Source organism: Trichechus manatus, unplaced genomic scaffold (assembly GCF_000243295.1).
Source record: "Trichechus manatus latirostris isolate Lorelei unplaced genomic scaffold, TriManLat1.0 scaffold00294, whole genome shotgun sequence".
Taxonomy (NCBI): domain Eukaryota; kingdom Metazoa; phylum Chordata; class Mammalia; order Sirenia; family Trichechidae; genus Trichechus; species Trichechus manatus.
In genome coordinates this window covers 76,541-93,062 of record NW_004444230.1, presented here as the reverse complement: position 1 = coordinate 93,062, position 16,522 = coordinate 76,541, and the positions used below count along the sequence as shown (strand labels likewise).

At 40.5% G+C, this 16,522-nt stretch overlaps 1 protein-coding gene across 1 annotated transcript in view; it reads right to left on the bottom strand.

The window, feature by feature from the left end:
• BRCA1 (BRCA1 DNA repair associated) overlaps window positions 1-16,522 on the bottom strand; it is a 65,519-nt gene that overhangs the window by 23,143 nt on the left and 25,854 nt on the right. The window contains exon 12 of the mRNA XM_023725233.1: window positions 7,974-8,145. Coding sequence (XP_023581001.1) covers window positions 7,974-8,145 — 172 coding nt within the window. The remainder of the gene's footprint in view (window positions 1-7,973; window positions 8,146-16,522) is intronic.

Here is a 16,522-nt window from a genome sequence, read left to right as displayed (position 1 = left end):
GATATGTGTACTACTGTTTCATGAGAAACTATTTGTTCTGTAAGCCTTCACCTGAAGTACAATAAAAAAAAAAAATTTGGGAAAAAGCATAGGGAACAAACTTTATCTCTGCAGCAAACTAAATTATGCCCAAATCTCCTGAGATAATGGAAAGAAAACGTACTGGAAAACACAGAGCAAATTCCCTTTCCCATCCCTATTGCCTCCACATCAAAGACACAGGATCGGGGTTTGAGATTTTGCAAGTATAGGAAAACAGGAGGGGGGAGTCAGGTGAGAAAGAAAAGGAGATGACATTTTGCTTCACATTTTCAATTACTGAAAAAAAAAACCCAAAAAACGAGTTGCTGATTGATAAGGAACCTTGAAGTAATATATAGAACAAATGGTGAAATGGCGCAAAAAGGGAAAAAAAACACAAAACAGACCTAAGGCGAAGTTCTGGCATGTCGAGTACATCCTTTTTATTAATTTCTCCAAGTGTGTTATTGCGCCAGTACCTTCTAGGACATGGCTTAAAGGCAGAAATATTTAAAAAGCAAAAACAAATACTTAAAAACTACAAATGTCTTCTATCCATTAAAAAGCCGTTGACGATTGTTTTAGTTATCTGTTGTTGTTGTTAGGTGCTGTGGAGTTGGTTCCGACTCATAGCGACCCTGTGTACGACAGAACAAAACAATGCCCTGTCCTGTGCCATCCTCACGAACGCTGTTATGCTTGAGCCCACTGTTGCAGCCAGTGTGTCAATCCGTCTCACTGAGGGTCTTCCTCTTTCTTGCTGACCCTCCACTTTACCAAGAATGATGTCCTTCTCCAGGGGCTGGTCCCTCCTGATAAGACGTCCAAAATATGTGAGATGAACTCTCATCATCCTCACTTCTAAGCAAAATTCTGGCTGTACTTCTTCCAAGACAGATTTGTTCGTTCTTTTGGCAGTCTATGGTATATTCAACAAAGATTTATTTTCTCACAGTTTAGGAGGCTAGAAGTCTGAATTCAGAGTGCCAGCTCTAGGTGAAGGCTTTCTTTCTCTGTCAGCTCTGGAGGAAGGTCCTGTCTCCTCTGAGCTTCTGCACCTGGGCAATCTCCATGTGGCTTGGCATCTCTCTTCCCGCATCTCTGCTTCCTAGTTTGCTTGTTTAATCTCTGTTATATCTCAAAAGAGACTGACTCAAGCTACACCCTACACTAATCCTACCTCATTAGCAAAACAAAGACAACCCATTCTCAAATAGGATTATAACCACAGGAATAGAGATTAGGGTTTATAACACATTTTTTGGGGACACAATTTAATCCATAACATTCCACCTTTTGGACCCCCCAAAATTCATGTCCTTGCCACATATAAAACACATTCACTCCATCATATCATCCCAAAATTCTTACAACTCACTACAAGTCCAAAATCTCATCTTCTGAATCATCGAAAGCAAATATGGGTGAGACGTTAGGCCTATTCATTCCATCCTGGAACAATATTCCTCTTCATCTGAGAACCTGTGAAATCTAGAATACAGGCTATCTACTTCCAAAACACAATGGTGGAACAGGCACAAGGTACACATTTCCATTACAAATGGGAGAAATTGGAGGGGAAAAAGGGATAATGGGAATCAAGAAAGTCCAAAACCTAGCAGAATAATTTACATCAACTCTCAAGACTTGAAAATAAACCTCTATTCTGAGACCATCTAGGCAATGGCCCAGTCATCCAGGCTTGGGTGTTGGCCATGCTCTCTGGATTCTGGATGGAGGCCCCTCAGCCGTGTGCTTCAGCTCCACGTTTCAGGCCCACTGAGATGGCAACTCTGCTCCCTTGGCTTTGGGTGGCCCCATTCTCCTGTCCATCTGAGTGGTGACTTCACTCCCTCACCCCTGGCAAGTCCCATTCTTCTGCCCCTTGGGCATAGCAGCCCCACACTCCAGACCGACTTGGTGAAGATCTGACTCTTTGAAACCTAGGCAGCTGTGGATCTACCCTTTGACACCCCAGAAGCCCTGGCCCTACACTTTGAGATCCAAGGCAGCTCTGCTTCCAACGTTTCTTCTGATCTCCAAGCTACTCCAGGGATGGTTCTTTTCTTTTCTTGGAAGACAACAGATGTATCTCCTTTGGCCTGTTTCCTGCCTGTAGAATTCCAAGAGGCAGACAGTATTCTTTCCTTTTGTTCTTACTCTGTCCTCTTCAATCTAAGCTGATGGGTTTTCCGCTGTGGTAGTAGGTTAGATCCATCAGTCACAGGCTTAATCTCTTTTACAAAACATTGTGCAGCCACGTCCTTGGTGAACATTCTAGGACACATGTCCTTAGTTTGTTTAACAGAATTTTCTAAGTCTTTGAGTTCAGTTTTCATTTTGCACAGTTCATTTTTAAGTCCATCTCTTTCCTCTCGCGTTTTACTATAAGCAGCAAGGAGAAACCATGCAGCCCCTTTAAGATCTTACTTAGAAATCTCCTCAGCCAGATAATCTAAGTTCATCACTTACAAGTTCTACCTTTCACCAAAGATTGGACATAATTCAGACAAGTTCTTTGCCACTGCATAAAAAGCATCGCTCTTCCTCCATTGTCCAATCCCATGTTTATCATTTTCTTTTAAAGCCTCACCAGAAGCACATTTACACCAGAAGCACATTTAATGTCCACATTTCTAGCAACATTCTGTTGCTGGCACCATATGTATTCTCAAAGACAACAGAGACTTTCTCTGTGGCTCTCATCACTTCCTTCTGAGTCCTCATCAGAATCACGTTTGACATCCATAATTCTACCATGTCTCTTCAAGGCAATCCACGCACCTTAAAACTCTTCTAGCCTCTATCCATTACCCAATTTCAAAACCACTTCCACATTACAGGTATTTGTTAGAGCAGTACCCCTACTTCTCAATACCAAATTCTTAGTTATCTAGTGTTGCTATAACAGAAATACCACAAGTGGGTAGCTTTAACAAACAGAAATTTATTTTTTCAGTTTAGGAGGCTAGAAGTCTGAAAGTCAGAGTGTCAGCTCTAGGGGTAGGCTTTCTCTCTCTGTCAGCTCTGGAAAAAGGTCCTTGTCTCTTCTGAGCTTCTGTATCTGGGCAATCTCCACATGGCCTGGCATCTCTCTTCCCTCACCTCTGCTTCCTAGCTTGCTAGTTTAATCTCTTTTATATCTCAAAAGAGATTGACTCAAGATACACCCTACACTAATCCTGCCTCATTAACAAAACAAAGACAACCCATTCCCAAATGGAATTATAACCACAGGCATAGAGGCTAGGATTTGCAACACATATTTCTGGGGGACACAATTCAATCTATAATAAGGACTGTAATTCATTTAGAGCTTTTATTAGAAAAGCTAAAATCCACACATTGGGGCAGAAAAATTTAAACAAAGGGCTGTATTAATTAAACTGTTTTTTAAAGATACTAAAAAAAAACCCAAAAAACAAAAAACAAAGAAACCATTTCTGTTGAGTCGATTCCAACCCTATAGGACAGAACAGAACTGCCCCAGAGACAGAAAGGGCCACATAAACCAGAGACGTCATCAGACTGAGACCAGAAAAACTAGATGGTGCCCGGCTACCACCAATGACCGCCTTGACAGGGAACACAACAAAGAGTCCTTGACGGAGCAGGAGAAAAGTGGGGTGCAGAACTCAAATTCTAGTAGAAAGACCAGACTTAATGGTTTGACTGAGACTGGAGGGACCCCAGAAGACATGGCCCCTGGACTCTGTTAGCTCAAAACCAAAATCATTCTCGAGGCCAACTCTTCAGACAAAGATTAGACTGGACTATGGGACATACAATGATACTCGTGAAGAGTGTGCTTCTTAGCTCAAGTAGATACATGAGACAAAATGGGCAGCTCCTATCTGGAGGTGAGGTGAGAAGGCAGAGAGGGTCAGGCGCTGTAATGGACATGGGAAATCCGGGTGGAAAGGAGGAGCGTGCTGTCACAGTACGGGGAGAGCAACTAGGGTCACATAAAACACTGTATGTATAAATTTTTGTATGAGAGACTAACTTAAATTGTAAACTTTCACTTAATACAATTAAAACAAAACAAAAAAGACATGTCCTTGAACATGTGAAATAGTTCAATGGGAAAAAAAAAAAAAAAATAGAACTGCCCCATAGTGTTTCCAAGGAGCACCTGGTGGACTTGAACTTCTGACCTTTTGATTAGCAGCCGTAGCTCTTGACCACTACGCCACCGGGGTCTCCTTAAAGACACTAGGTAGCCTCAAATTCATTATTTATAGTTTCTTTAATGCTTGTCTTTTCAGGACCTGTGAGTTTCTAGGAACACAAGGGGAACTTTGCTTGGAGGTGCCAGCTGCTAAAACTAAGCAGGGTATTCAAGGCTATCAAATACAGGAATCACTTCCTCCAAAATATAATTGACAAAGGGTAATGTGCAGCCTCCCAAGGTGCCACACTAAGTAGAATTAACCATTGGAAGGGGTTTTAAAAAAAAAAAAATTTTTTTTGAAAGAGGGGTTCGAGCCTCAGATACAAACATAGCTATTAAAAAGTTATTCACCTGAACATTTAGCATATGAAATCTTCTTTTCATTACAGTGGGCTTCAAGCTACAAAGTGAAAAAGCTAACCTGAATCAGGAGTCAATAACTCAATAGCACCTAAAACACATAGAACAAAACTTTTCTGTTCTTTTTCCTAGTCCTTATTTCATTCTCTGAACAGCTGGCCCAATATCAGAACAGTACTGTAGTCCCTCTTAATCCTTTCCTTCATTTTGGGATCTTAACATGTTATATTCTTCCTGGGTAGAGAATATAGGCCAAAACAAACATTTAATAAATTTAAACTGCCTATGGAGAAAAGATTGAAGTTGTCGAGGATTTCATTTTACCTGGATCCACAACCAACACCCATGGAAGCAGCAGTCAAGAAATCAAAGGACACACTGCATTGAGCAAATCTGTTGCAAAAGACCTCTTTCAAGTGTTAAAAAGCAAAGATGTCACTTTAAGGACTAAGGATAGCCTAACCGAAGCCAAAGTGTTTTCAATTGCCTCATATGCATGCGAAAGCTGGGCAATGAATAAGGAAGATCGAAGACTTGATATCTTTGAATTATGGTGTTGGCAAAGAATACTGAATATACCATGGACTGCCAAAGGAACAAACAAATCTGTATTGCAAGAAGTACAGCCAGAACGCTCCTTAGAAGCAAGGATGGCGAGACTTCATCTCATGTACTTTGGACATGTTATCAGGAGGGACCAGTCCCTGGAGAAGGACCTCATGCTTGGTAAAGTAGAGGGTCAGTGAAAAAGAGGAAGACCCTCAATGAGATGGATTGACACAGTGGCTGCAACAATGGACTTAAGCATAATGATTGTGAGGATGGCGCAGGACGGGGCAGTGTTTTGTTCTGTTGTACACAGGGTCGAAAATAACAACAACTATGTGCTAAAGAATCCCTGGTGGCACAGTGGCTAAGTGGTCGGCTGCTAACCAAAAGGTCGGCAGTTCCAACCTATTAGCTGCTCCTCGGGAGAAAGATGTAGCAGTCTGCTTCCATAAAGATTTACAACCTTGGAAACCCTATGGGGCAGTTCTCTATCCTATAGGGTCTCTATAAGTCGGAATTGACCTGATGGCAGTAGGTTTGTTTTTGGGTACCAAGTGCTAAGCACTGTGTTAAGTACCGGGAAAAATCAAGGAAAAAAAACTGGGGAGGAAGGAAAGAAATATTAAGAAATGGTGAAATATAAAATATAGAACCCATAATAAAATTCAGGTTTAAGAAGTATATAACCCACCCCACCCCACCCCACCCCAAATGATTCAGAATTCCCAGGGGAGGAGCCTAGGAATTTCTAATAAGCACCTCCAGGTAATGTAGGACAGAAAAGCTCAGATGTGTCCGAAAAATCACTTCCATGGTTAACAGGCTATGATCTCACCCATGCTAATATTTGCTTTATGAATGACAGGAAATCCAGAAGAGGAAAAAAGCCCAAAACCACAAAGTGTCTGATATGAAATAGCTGTAACTGCAGAGGGAAATACACAATTTATAATGCGTAAGTATACTCATCTGCACCAAAATACTATGCGAGCTTGGGAATGACCCTTAGACAAACAGTAGGACAGATCTATGCTGAGGGCAAAGCATTTGATATAAAGACCCTAGAAAAGGGGTTTTTGTTATCTTGAAGAACACTGGATCCTAAAAAATAAAAACTAGTAAAATCAAAATAAAGTGTAGAGTTTCGTTAACAGTAATGTACCAGTGTTGGATTTTTGGTTTTGACAAACATTACCATGGTAATGAAAGATGATAACATCAGAGGAGACTGAAGCTAGGTAAGGGGACAGTATGGGAACTGCCTGTACAGTCATTGCAACTTTTCTGTAAACCTGAAATTATTCCAACATAAAAAGTTTACTGAAAAAATAGAAGTCATGAGTACAGCAGAGGGCAAACGATACTTTCTGCTAGGATTAAGACGTTTGGTTGAATTTCAGTCACTCACACCAACTTTAACTGGGGAAAAGCCTCAAAACCTGAGTTAGTATTAAGCTGATGCTCAAAACATTTGTGAAATGAAGCCACAAAGAAACATTTTATTTACAGCTCTTCAGAAAAAAAATAAACACACACACACACCAAAGACCAGGTAGATTTACACATACATTCAAAGTCAGACAATAACATTTTATATTTTGCACATTAGACTTAAAAGTTTAGTCTGCTTTTAGACTGAAGACAGTGAAAGCACCCCAAAGAAGCGAACTGTGCTGGGGGTGGGACTTTGGGCTTCATGATCTGTGAGATGAACTAAATGAAGATATAGCTACAGAGACAGCATTTAAGGAAATACATTTTGAACCACCGCCATGGCCACAGAATTCTAGCTTCTCCTGCATGAGGTATGTTTCTCCCTGAACATAAAAATAATGCAAGACACAGTCAGGGACCAAGGCCACTATTCTGAATAATCAACAGACTTGCGCTCTTAGAAAGACTCAAAAGAAGGCCCCAAGAGCCCCCAGTAAGACTGGGGAAGGGAATGATAGAGAAGGAACTTTAATACTAAGTCAGCTGGGTAGGCCTCACTGAGATAGCAGCAAAGAACACTTTGGGAGGGCTCACCACCCCCGCCTGCTTCTAAGGCACCAAGCTCCTCCTGTGGACCCCATGCCTGTGTCTAGCCTCTTTTCTACTTGTTTGCTCCTATAAAAAACCTGCCTGGTGTGCTTTTATAAGATTCTTCCCAATTAAAAATTCATATGTTCATCTCACTTTCCTTCGTTTTTGCCAATGTGTTTTCTGTTAATACAGGAGCACATTATTCCTTGGTTCAGTGCTCACTTCCTACAGGAAGTCAACTCTGATCAGTCTTACCTGCCTGGTTACTTCAACCCCCCCCGCCCTGCCTCAGAGGTCCATCTGGCCTTGTTGGTAACTATAACATTGTTATAATAACATCCGACTCTGACACACAGTTGGACTTTCTGTGGATCAAACTGCAGCTCCTGAAGTATAGGATATCTCTGCCTATAACTTGGAAAGCACATTGAACACATAGTTATTCTGATCTGACATCAGTGTTATCAGGTGTATGTCTAAGTGTTTTTCCATAAGTTTTCTGAAATTATGGGGTTACCTATTCCCAATCTCCCCCATTACACCCAGTTGCCTAACAGCAAAGACCATAGTGTCTGTCTCCTGAGCTCCCCACAGCATCTCCTCATTACAGGTGCTCAGTCAGACAATGACACAGAATGACTACCATGGGTCTTCTCTGAATGGTAAACTAGTTGTGGGCAGGGACTAGAATCAATGTTCTAAAATTACCCACCGAGTAAATATGTGCTGAGCAAAGATCATAAAATGTTGGAGCTAGGTCCTTATTTTTCAAAAGGTAATAAAGGCTTAGGGAGGGGAAGAATTTTGTTTAAGATAACAGACCTTGGCCAATATTACAAATTACCTTTTCCTGATGTGTTCTGTTCCAGATTTAGCAGGTCCTCAGGGGCACGAGAGCCTGCTAGGAGGGAAGGGGAGCTGTTGGCAGGCTGGCTCCCGTGCTGCTCTAACACAGCCTCCAGTTCGGCCATTTCCTGCTGGAGCTTTATCAGGTTATCTTGCATGGTATCCCTCTGCTGCAAACACAAGAAATGACATCAAGAAAGTTATATTCTTTGAGAAAGTGCCAGAAAGCGAAAATATGTCACAGTAATTAATTTTAGGATGGGAATTGAAATCATCTAGTATAGAATTACGAGTTCTGGCTGAACACCTTTTAATCCAACCATATTCATGCAATTAATGCCCATGAAATTATTTCAGAATGATATTAAAAGGGGTGAAAAAATCCTCAAAATCTAAAAAATAGACCTGCTTTATTGTGATGGCCTTTTGAAGTTGGTTATTTTCTTTTAGAGCTAGGGAGTGAAAAAATAATGTACTTAAACACTTGATATTTTAAAATAGCATGATTCTAACTATCATAGAAGGAGCCCTGGTGGTGCAGTGGTTAAGTGCTCATCTGCTAACCGAAAGCTTGGTGGTTTGAACCCACCAGCCACTCCATGGGATAAAGATGTGGCATTTTGCTTCCGTAAAGATTTATGGCCTTGCAAACCCCACTGGGGCAGTTCTACTCTCTCCTAGAGGGTCGCTATGAGTCAGAATTGACTCCACGGCAATGAGTTTGGTTTTGGTTTTTAACTAACATGACCCAGCAATTCCACTCCTAGGTATATACTCAAAAGACTTGAAAACAGACTCAAACAGATACTTGTACAGCAATGTTCACTGCAGCACTATTCACAATAGCCAAAATGTGGAAACAACCTAAATGCCCATCAACAAATGAACAGACAAACCAAATGCGGTATATATACAATGGAATACTACTCAGTCAGTAAGAAAAATGAAGCCTTGATCCATGCTACAATATGGATGTAGCTTGAAGACATTATGCTGAATGAAATAAGTCAATCACAAAAGGACATACATTGTATGACCTCACTTATATAAACTGATAAGATCAGGCAAAAATATAGAGACCAACGTTTATTAGTGGTTACCAGGGGCGGGAGGGAAGGGTAAAGAGAGATTATTGCTTATGGAATACCGAGTTTCAGTTTCCGGTGATAGAAAAATCACACCGATTAAGGTAGGGCTGCACAGCTGATTAATGTAATTGCAATAAATAAGTTGTAAACCTGTAAAAAGTTGAATTGGCAAAAGTTGTGTGATAGATATATTTATAACAAGACAAAAAACAACAACAATAACAACAACAACAACAAAAAAACTAGCTGCTGAGGCTGCTTATGTACAACCAAACACCTCATGGAATTTTCCTTGCTTTGGAGGTTTGGGGTCGTGGTTTCATGGGACACCCCAGTTCACTGACCTAATAATGTTTAGTGCTTCTGCTCTACCTCCTAGTTTGTTGCACAGTGCCTGGGATCTTAAAAGTTTGCAAGTTGGCCATCGAGGACACAATTGGTCTCTATTAGCTTGGAGCAACAGAGGAAGGACAGTCAGGAATAGTAGGAGGAAAGGGAATATGTGGCTAATTGCCTCCATGAACAACTGCCTCCTTTGTCATGAGGACCAGAAGAACTAGATAGGGCCTGGCTACCACTACTGAACATTTTGATCAAAGATTCTGTAGAAGAAGTCTCATCAGAAGGGGTAAAATGCAGAACAGAATTTCAAATTCTCATGGACTCCAGACTTCCTGCAGCCATGAAGGTTGGATGAACCCCCGAAACTATTGCCCTGAGACAATCTTTAAACCTAAACCAAAAATATCCGCTGAAGTTTTCTTAAAACCAAACAACAGTTTAGCTGAACTAGTAAAAAATGTCTGCCTTGAGCATTATGTGCTTTTAAGATCTATGTATATCGGATCAAATTGACAACAGCAACTTGAAAAATCAGACAGGAACCATAGGGGGCAGTGAGCTTGTTAATGGGGAAAGAACAACTCAGAAAAGAAGGGTGAGAATGGTTGTACAACTTGAAGAATGTAATCAATGTCACTAAATTGTACTTGTAGAAACTGTTGAATTAGTTTATATTCTGCTGTGTCTATTCTCAACAAAAACAAAAAAATAAATTACATAAAAAAACATGATTCTGTTAACATTTTATATAGGCTGTGTTTCAAAAACTTGGTATTATGAGACTCATAAGAAGTTAAGGTTAGTTCATATAAAAATTGCTGGCTTTTAGGCTGATGAAATATCAGAAAAAGCCTTCTTCTTCAGGCATTTTAGAGAAATACTATCAGTAATACTGCCTAGAGGCTCTAACTGAATTGTGAGGACTTTTCCTTTTCTGGGGTTCTTTGAACCTTTAGTTTCTAACAGGAAAAAAAAAAAAAAAGTTATTTCATTAATCTATCTGCTTTTTCATTTGATGACTATTTATTGACCATCTATTATGTGCCAGGCACTGTCCTGCTGCTGGTGATATAGCCTTCATGGTGCTGACATTCTAGATGAGGACAGGGTAACTAGAGAGCACTACAGAGAAAGACCTACTAGAGGGAAAGAGCCAACAGAAGGAGCCCTAAGAAAGCCTGTAGGGACAGTTGTTGTTTTCAGTTCAAGATAGCGGGTTCTTCTTGCTTATGTGGCTTCTGAAGGTTATTGGGCCATTTCAAGAAAAAATCTGCTTAGTCTAAGGTTTTTGATTAGCAAATAATTTAGATAAGTAAGGAGCTTTAAATGTACATTTCTTCACTTTTATGAGGAACACCAATGACTGCAGCAAAACTGGGGGAAACACAGATTGCTTCATCCTTCATTTCTTCTTCTCATTCTTGAAAATGACTTTGCCCTCTACTAAAAAAAAAAAAAAAAAGCCGTCTTCTTTCTCTTGCTACACTGAATGCAGTTTCAGGAGGTTTTGATAATCAGAAAATGTATTCCTAGTTTCACAAGGGTTTCCACTGCTTCCCCGAGACTGCTTTGCTACCAATTTCCGCAGCAACGCCATTGCCACCACGTGGTGCTTGTGAGTAGTTACATCACCGATCAAGGTCTTGCCTCAGTAAACTGGGAATGAAACCACACAGACATCTATCTGATCAATGCTTCAGAAGCTGTATTAGTCACTACTGTCAAGATCATCTACCCTCTATGTGCCCATTAAACAGGTTAGAAAATCAGAAAAAATAGTAATGGGAGAATGACAGCTATATAACTTTCCTTTGGGTTTTCCCAAAGGAAATACTTTAAAACTTACACAAATTTCCCTGCAGGCAATTGGCCAACTACATTTAGAGAGCAAAACCAAACTGGATACAAAGTTCTCTTTGATTCTAACTCTGAAGTATTTCTTGAATTAGCCCTAACTTCTCTTTTCTATTCCCACTATGCTGCTCTGATCTTTACTTTTAATACAGCTACATTGCTACAGAAGCTCTCTAAGAGCCCTGTTTATCATGTCTCTTTCTTCCACAGGGACTTTAGTGGCACACTACTGCTCAGACAAATGAATACTTTCTGAACACTATGTAACTGTTAGTCACCATTACCCTCAGGATAAAGTCCAAATTCCTTAGTTTAGACTCAAAAGGTCCTGTACACCCTGGTCTTATCTCTTATTTCTCCCCCAACACTACCCATATGCTCTGCTTTCCAGCCACACAGGACAACTTTGTGCTTCCTGGACATTCCATGCCTCTGTGCCTTTGTTTCAACTGCTGCCTCCTCTCTCTTTCCCCTTGGAAAAATTCTCATCTTTCAAGGCTCAGCTCAAATATCTCCTTCGGAAATCCCCACCAATAAAACTTCTACTTTCAAGAGTACATGATCTCTCACTATTTCTTCTTAAGATGCAGTGAATTACTTAATATGGCTCTTTTAGCCATGCGTGGTCTTGTAACTGCCACACAATGACTGGGTAGGACTATGTAAATAAGGTGTTTGTGGCCCACCAAGGGGATTGGACAGCTTGCTAACAATGCAAATAAGGTACGTGGAACTCTTTTGGGGGAGGTGGGCCCGTGCAAAGAAGGTGTATGGAACCCTAGCAAGGGGATTGGCCAGTTTTGCCATACTGCTAGGCTTAAAAAGAGAGCCAATCCCAGAGCAGAGGGGGTACCTCACTATCTTCAAGAAAGAAGAGCCAGGAGTGGAGTGTGTCCTTTGGACCCAGGGTCCCTGCACTGAGAACCTCCTAGACCTAGGAGACAGAGAGAGCTATAACACCGGAGAAGGCGCGAGACAGTGAACAGTGACGGCAAGCGTGGCAGAGAATGGCAGCAGCAGAACCAGGTGTTCTTCACAAGACGGCACACTGGGCTTCCCAGCCCATAGAGTAAGATGGCTACAGTGGGTGCAGCGACCCATGGAGTGAGAGAGCTGAGTGCCTTCAGGCTGAGGCTTACTGGCAGAGTGGGGTATCTCCAGGCACCTATTGGAGGAGCTAGAAAGCTTTGTAACACTTGCCCGAGCAGGGCAAAGGCCAGGCCGAGAGGCAAAGAGCCAAAGAGAGGTCTGCCTGCAGGCATGACTGAGAAGTTGTCCTGATTGAAGAACTGTTTTCAGAGTTGTTCCTGATCCTGAATTGTAACCTGTTCCTTAATAAACTCCATAACTGTGAGCACAGTCTCTTGAGTTCTGTGTGGCCACTGCAACAAATTATCGAATCCAGCAAAGAACTAGAGAGTGCCGTGGGAGGGACAGCTGGTGTTAGAATTGGTAAAAAAGGTTAGAGAGAGGAGGTATGTCAGACTTCCACCTCATAGGAATCAGCTTTGGGCTGATGATGATGGTAATTCTCTCTCTTTCCCCTTGTGAAGTGAGACGAAGAGGTCGGACACCTCTGCGCCATTTTTCACACGTTTATACTACTGACATGTTAGTATATGGAAGTGGGATACAAGACCTCACTGATGGAAGGAATCTTCTCTTAATCACATTTGTGTCCCCAATGCCTAGCAGATAGTAAGTATTCAGTAAATACTTAATGCAGAAAAGAATTAATGAATGAGTATAGTTAAAGCTTACTAGTCTTTGGTTAAAAATAGATACTAATGATATCAAATTAAGAATTCTCTATCTCCTACATACTTTTCCTCAGTTCTGTAATAAACAGAGAAATCTCTAGGAAAGATCTCATCTTAATCATTTTACCTGTCTGCTACTCCAGATTTGGTTAGCCTGAAATCTGACTTTAGCTCTGTTTTGGGTAGATGTTTGATTAAAAAATGCTTTGCAAAAAGAATCTTGAACAAATAGTCATATCTCTGGGAAAAGATCAGGGATACAAAAACCAAGGAGGTAGTTTATTTAATGTCAAATACAATGCAGTCTGGCTAAGGCAGATGGAATTAGAAACTGGAACCTAAAACTTTAAACTATGAGGGGCAAAACTGGGTGAAAGGCATATTGACAGAGCCCCAAATCCACATCCAGAAAGGATCACAGGAATTGCAAACAGAGAAAAGGCCTCCTAGTCCTTTCATCAACCTAGTGTTTCATTCTGTTGTGCATAGGATCGCTATGAGTCGGAACGGACTTGACGGCACCTAACAACAACAGTCACCATAGTAATCCTGCAGAAGCAGAGAATACTGGTGACAACTCAGGTACAGAACGGCAGTCATCTCAAAGGTCTCCTCCCTACTCCAACAGGCTTCAGGTCTAGAGGGATTTATTCTGCACGGAGAATGGGCAGTAGAAGACAATCCCTCTCTATCTACAGTCCTCATAGCAATGCCAAGATTTAGAAGATTTTAGTACAGGATATGACCCAGTGTTGGCAAAGGTACAGGGAAATGGGAGCTGTCAAATACCACCACTGGTTCAATCTTTCTAAAGAACAATTCAACAATGTGTATCAAAGACCAAAAATTCTAGTCTTAGGAATTTATACTACAGAAATTATCAAAGATGTGGACAAATATTTAGCTATCAGAACGCCTACCACAGTGCTGTATAATAGTAAACTGGGCCTCCTACCCTGAAACTCCCAACATTCAGCAATAGGTCAAATGTATCATGATATATCCAAAGAACAGAATGCTATGTGGTAATTAAAAATAAAGCCACTGCATCTGGGGTCTTAAAAGCTTGCAAGCAGCCATCTAAAATGCATCAATTGGTCCCAACCACCTGGAGTAAAGGAGAATGAAGAACACCAAAGACACAAGGAAAGAATTAGCCAAAGAGACAGAAATGGCCACATAAACCAGAGACTTCATCAGCCTGAGACCAGAAGAACTAGATGACTGCCCTGACAGGGAACACAACAGACAGTCCTGGATGGAGCAGGAGAAAGGTGGGGTGCAGAACTCAAATTCTAGTAAGAAGACCAGACTTAATGGTCTGACAAAGACTGGAGGAACCCTAGAAGGCATGGCCCCTGGATTCTCTATCAGCCCAGAACTAAAACAATTTCCGAGGCTAACTCTTCAGACAGAGATTGGGCTGTGGGACATAAAGTGATACTTGTGAGGAGCGTGCTTCTTAGCTCAAGTAGATACAGGAGACTAAATGGGTGACTTCTATCTGGAGGTGGGATAGGAAGGCAGAGAGGGTTAGGAGCTGGTTGAATGGACATAGGGAATTGGGGGTGGAAAGCAGGAGTGTGCTGTCACAGTATGGGGACAGCAATTAGGGTCACACAACAATATATGTATAAATTTGTATATGGGAGACTAACTTGAAATGTAAACTTCATTTAAACTACAATAAAAATAATAAAAATAAAAACAATTTAAAAAAAATAAAGCTACTGAAGAAAATTAATGATAGAGTGAAAACTAGGTTACAGTGTAAGTATGTAAAGTATTATCTGAAAAAATTTAAAAGATAAGGTATACACACACACACTCCCTTATGCACACACAGAAGAAGACTTGAAGGATATGTACAAATAAGTTATAGTAAATATTTCTGGATGACTTGGTAAAATTTAATTTTTTAATAATATAAGCACATGGCATAAAATTCAAGGCACAAAAGGATATCCAGAGAAAAGTAAGGTTTCCTCCTTCCCCTTCTCACAGCCATTTAGTTCCCCACCTGGAGGCAACTACACGTACCTGCCTTTTGTGTATCCTTCCAGAGATACACTGTGCGTACACAAACATATACATATGTATTCTCCCATCACCACCACAGTAATATATCCTACACATTATTCTGCATCTTGCTTTCCACTTAATGCTATATCTTGGAAATTATTCCTTTTGGCAGCTTCAATTTTTTAAATGAGAGTATTCCGTCGTATAGATATGCTAAAATTTATCGAACCATCCCCTTTGGATGATTTCTGTTCATCTGTCTTTTTCTATGAGGTACATGTGTAACTTTATAAGAACATCAGGATACTTTACAAGAATATCAGGGTTTTCTCAGTTTCATCTAATCTGGTACTTCAGGAAGTTGAGGAAAAAATGTCATTCACTTGCTGGCAGTTAAAAGTATATTTAAGGTTTAGGTGAGAAAAAAAAAAAAAAGCCAGGGTAGCATGATTCAAGGGGTCTAGATATCTTCATTTTAAGGATGTGGATATTACAGTCAGAGGAGGTAAGTAGATTGCCTAGGATCACACAGCCAGGCACAGACTTTCACCAATATTATCACCAGCAGTCACTGTGTGCCTACTCTGCATAGGACCCTGTGCTAGGAATACAAAGATAATGATGAGATAGCTAAGAAGTTGTTAATCAATGGGAGACACATACGTGAAAAAATATAAGTTGAGATGACCCTGAATTTCTGAATAACAACTTTGAAAATTTTGGTACCACTCCTATAAAATAAAAATTTAGGTTACAGAACTAGGTTCTGTGAGGAAGACATTAATTTTTAAATGTTGTGGGGGAGAATGTTTTTTCTAGGAGAATTATTCTGCCTTGAGTACTGAAACATTCACATTAACTAATGTTGTAGATATGATAAAGCTGTTCCTTTAGTAAGTAACCGAATTATTGGCCTTGATCACCAGGTACGAGAAGTACAACTGTATACTTCCTTTTTTAAAGGAAAAAGATTGACATACAGGTGCTAAAGAACAACTAGTAAAATAAAAAAGAAGAAACAAAAAGGAAAATCCGTGAAACAGTGAAATGCTGTACAGTCTGTAACAGGAGGTGAGCCCTGCAGGCTCCAATTTGGTACCGAGAAAAAAGATGCGCCCCCTTCTGATACAACAGTGCTTTCACGTATGTTTTTGCTACAGGGCAAATGGGTTTTGAAGGTTTAGCTTATTCATTAAATTCAGTGTTTAGTGTCCAGCAATAGGCTAGATGGTGTATGTGTGTGTTCACTTTTAGTATGCATGAACTAAAAGACAGAATGAACTCCATCAAGGTGCTTTCAATCTAATTTAAGACGAGGCACCAAATATCACCATGAGGCCATTAATCCTAAGGCATAATACAAGCAAACTTAAGAATGTAGGATGCAATTCCTAGAATCAAACGAGAATGAAAACACATCATACCAAAACCTTTGGGACACAGCAAAGGCAGTCCTCAGAGGACAATTTATAGCAATAGAT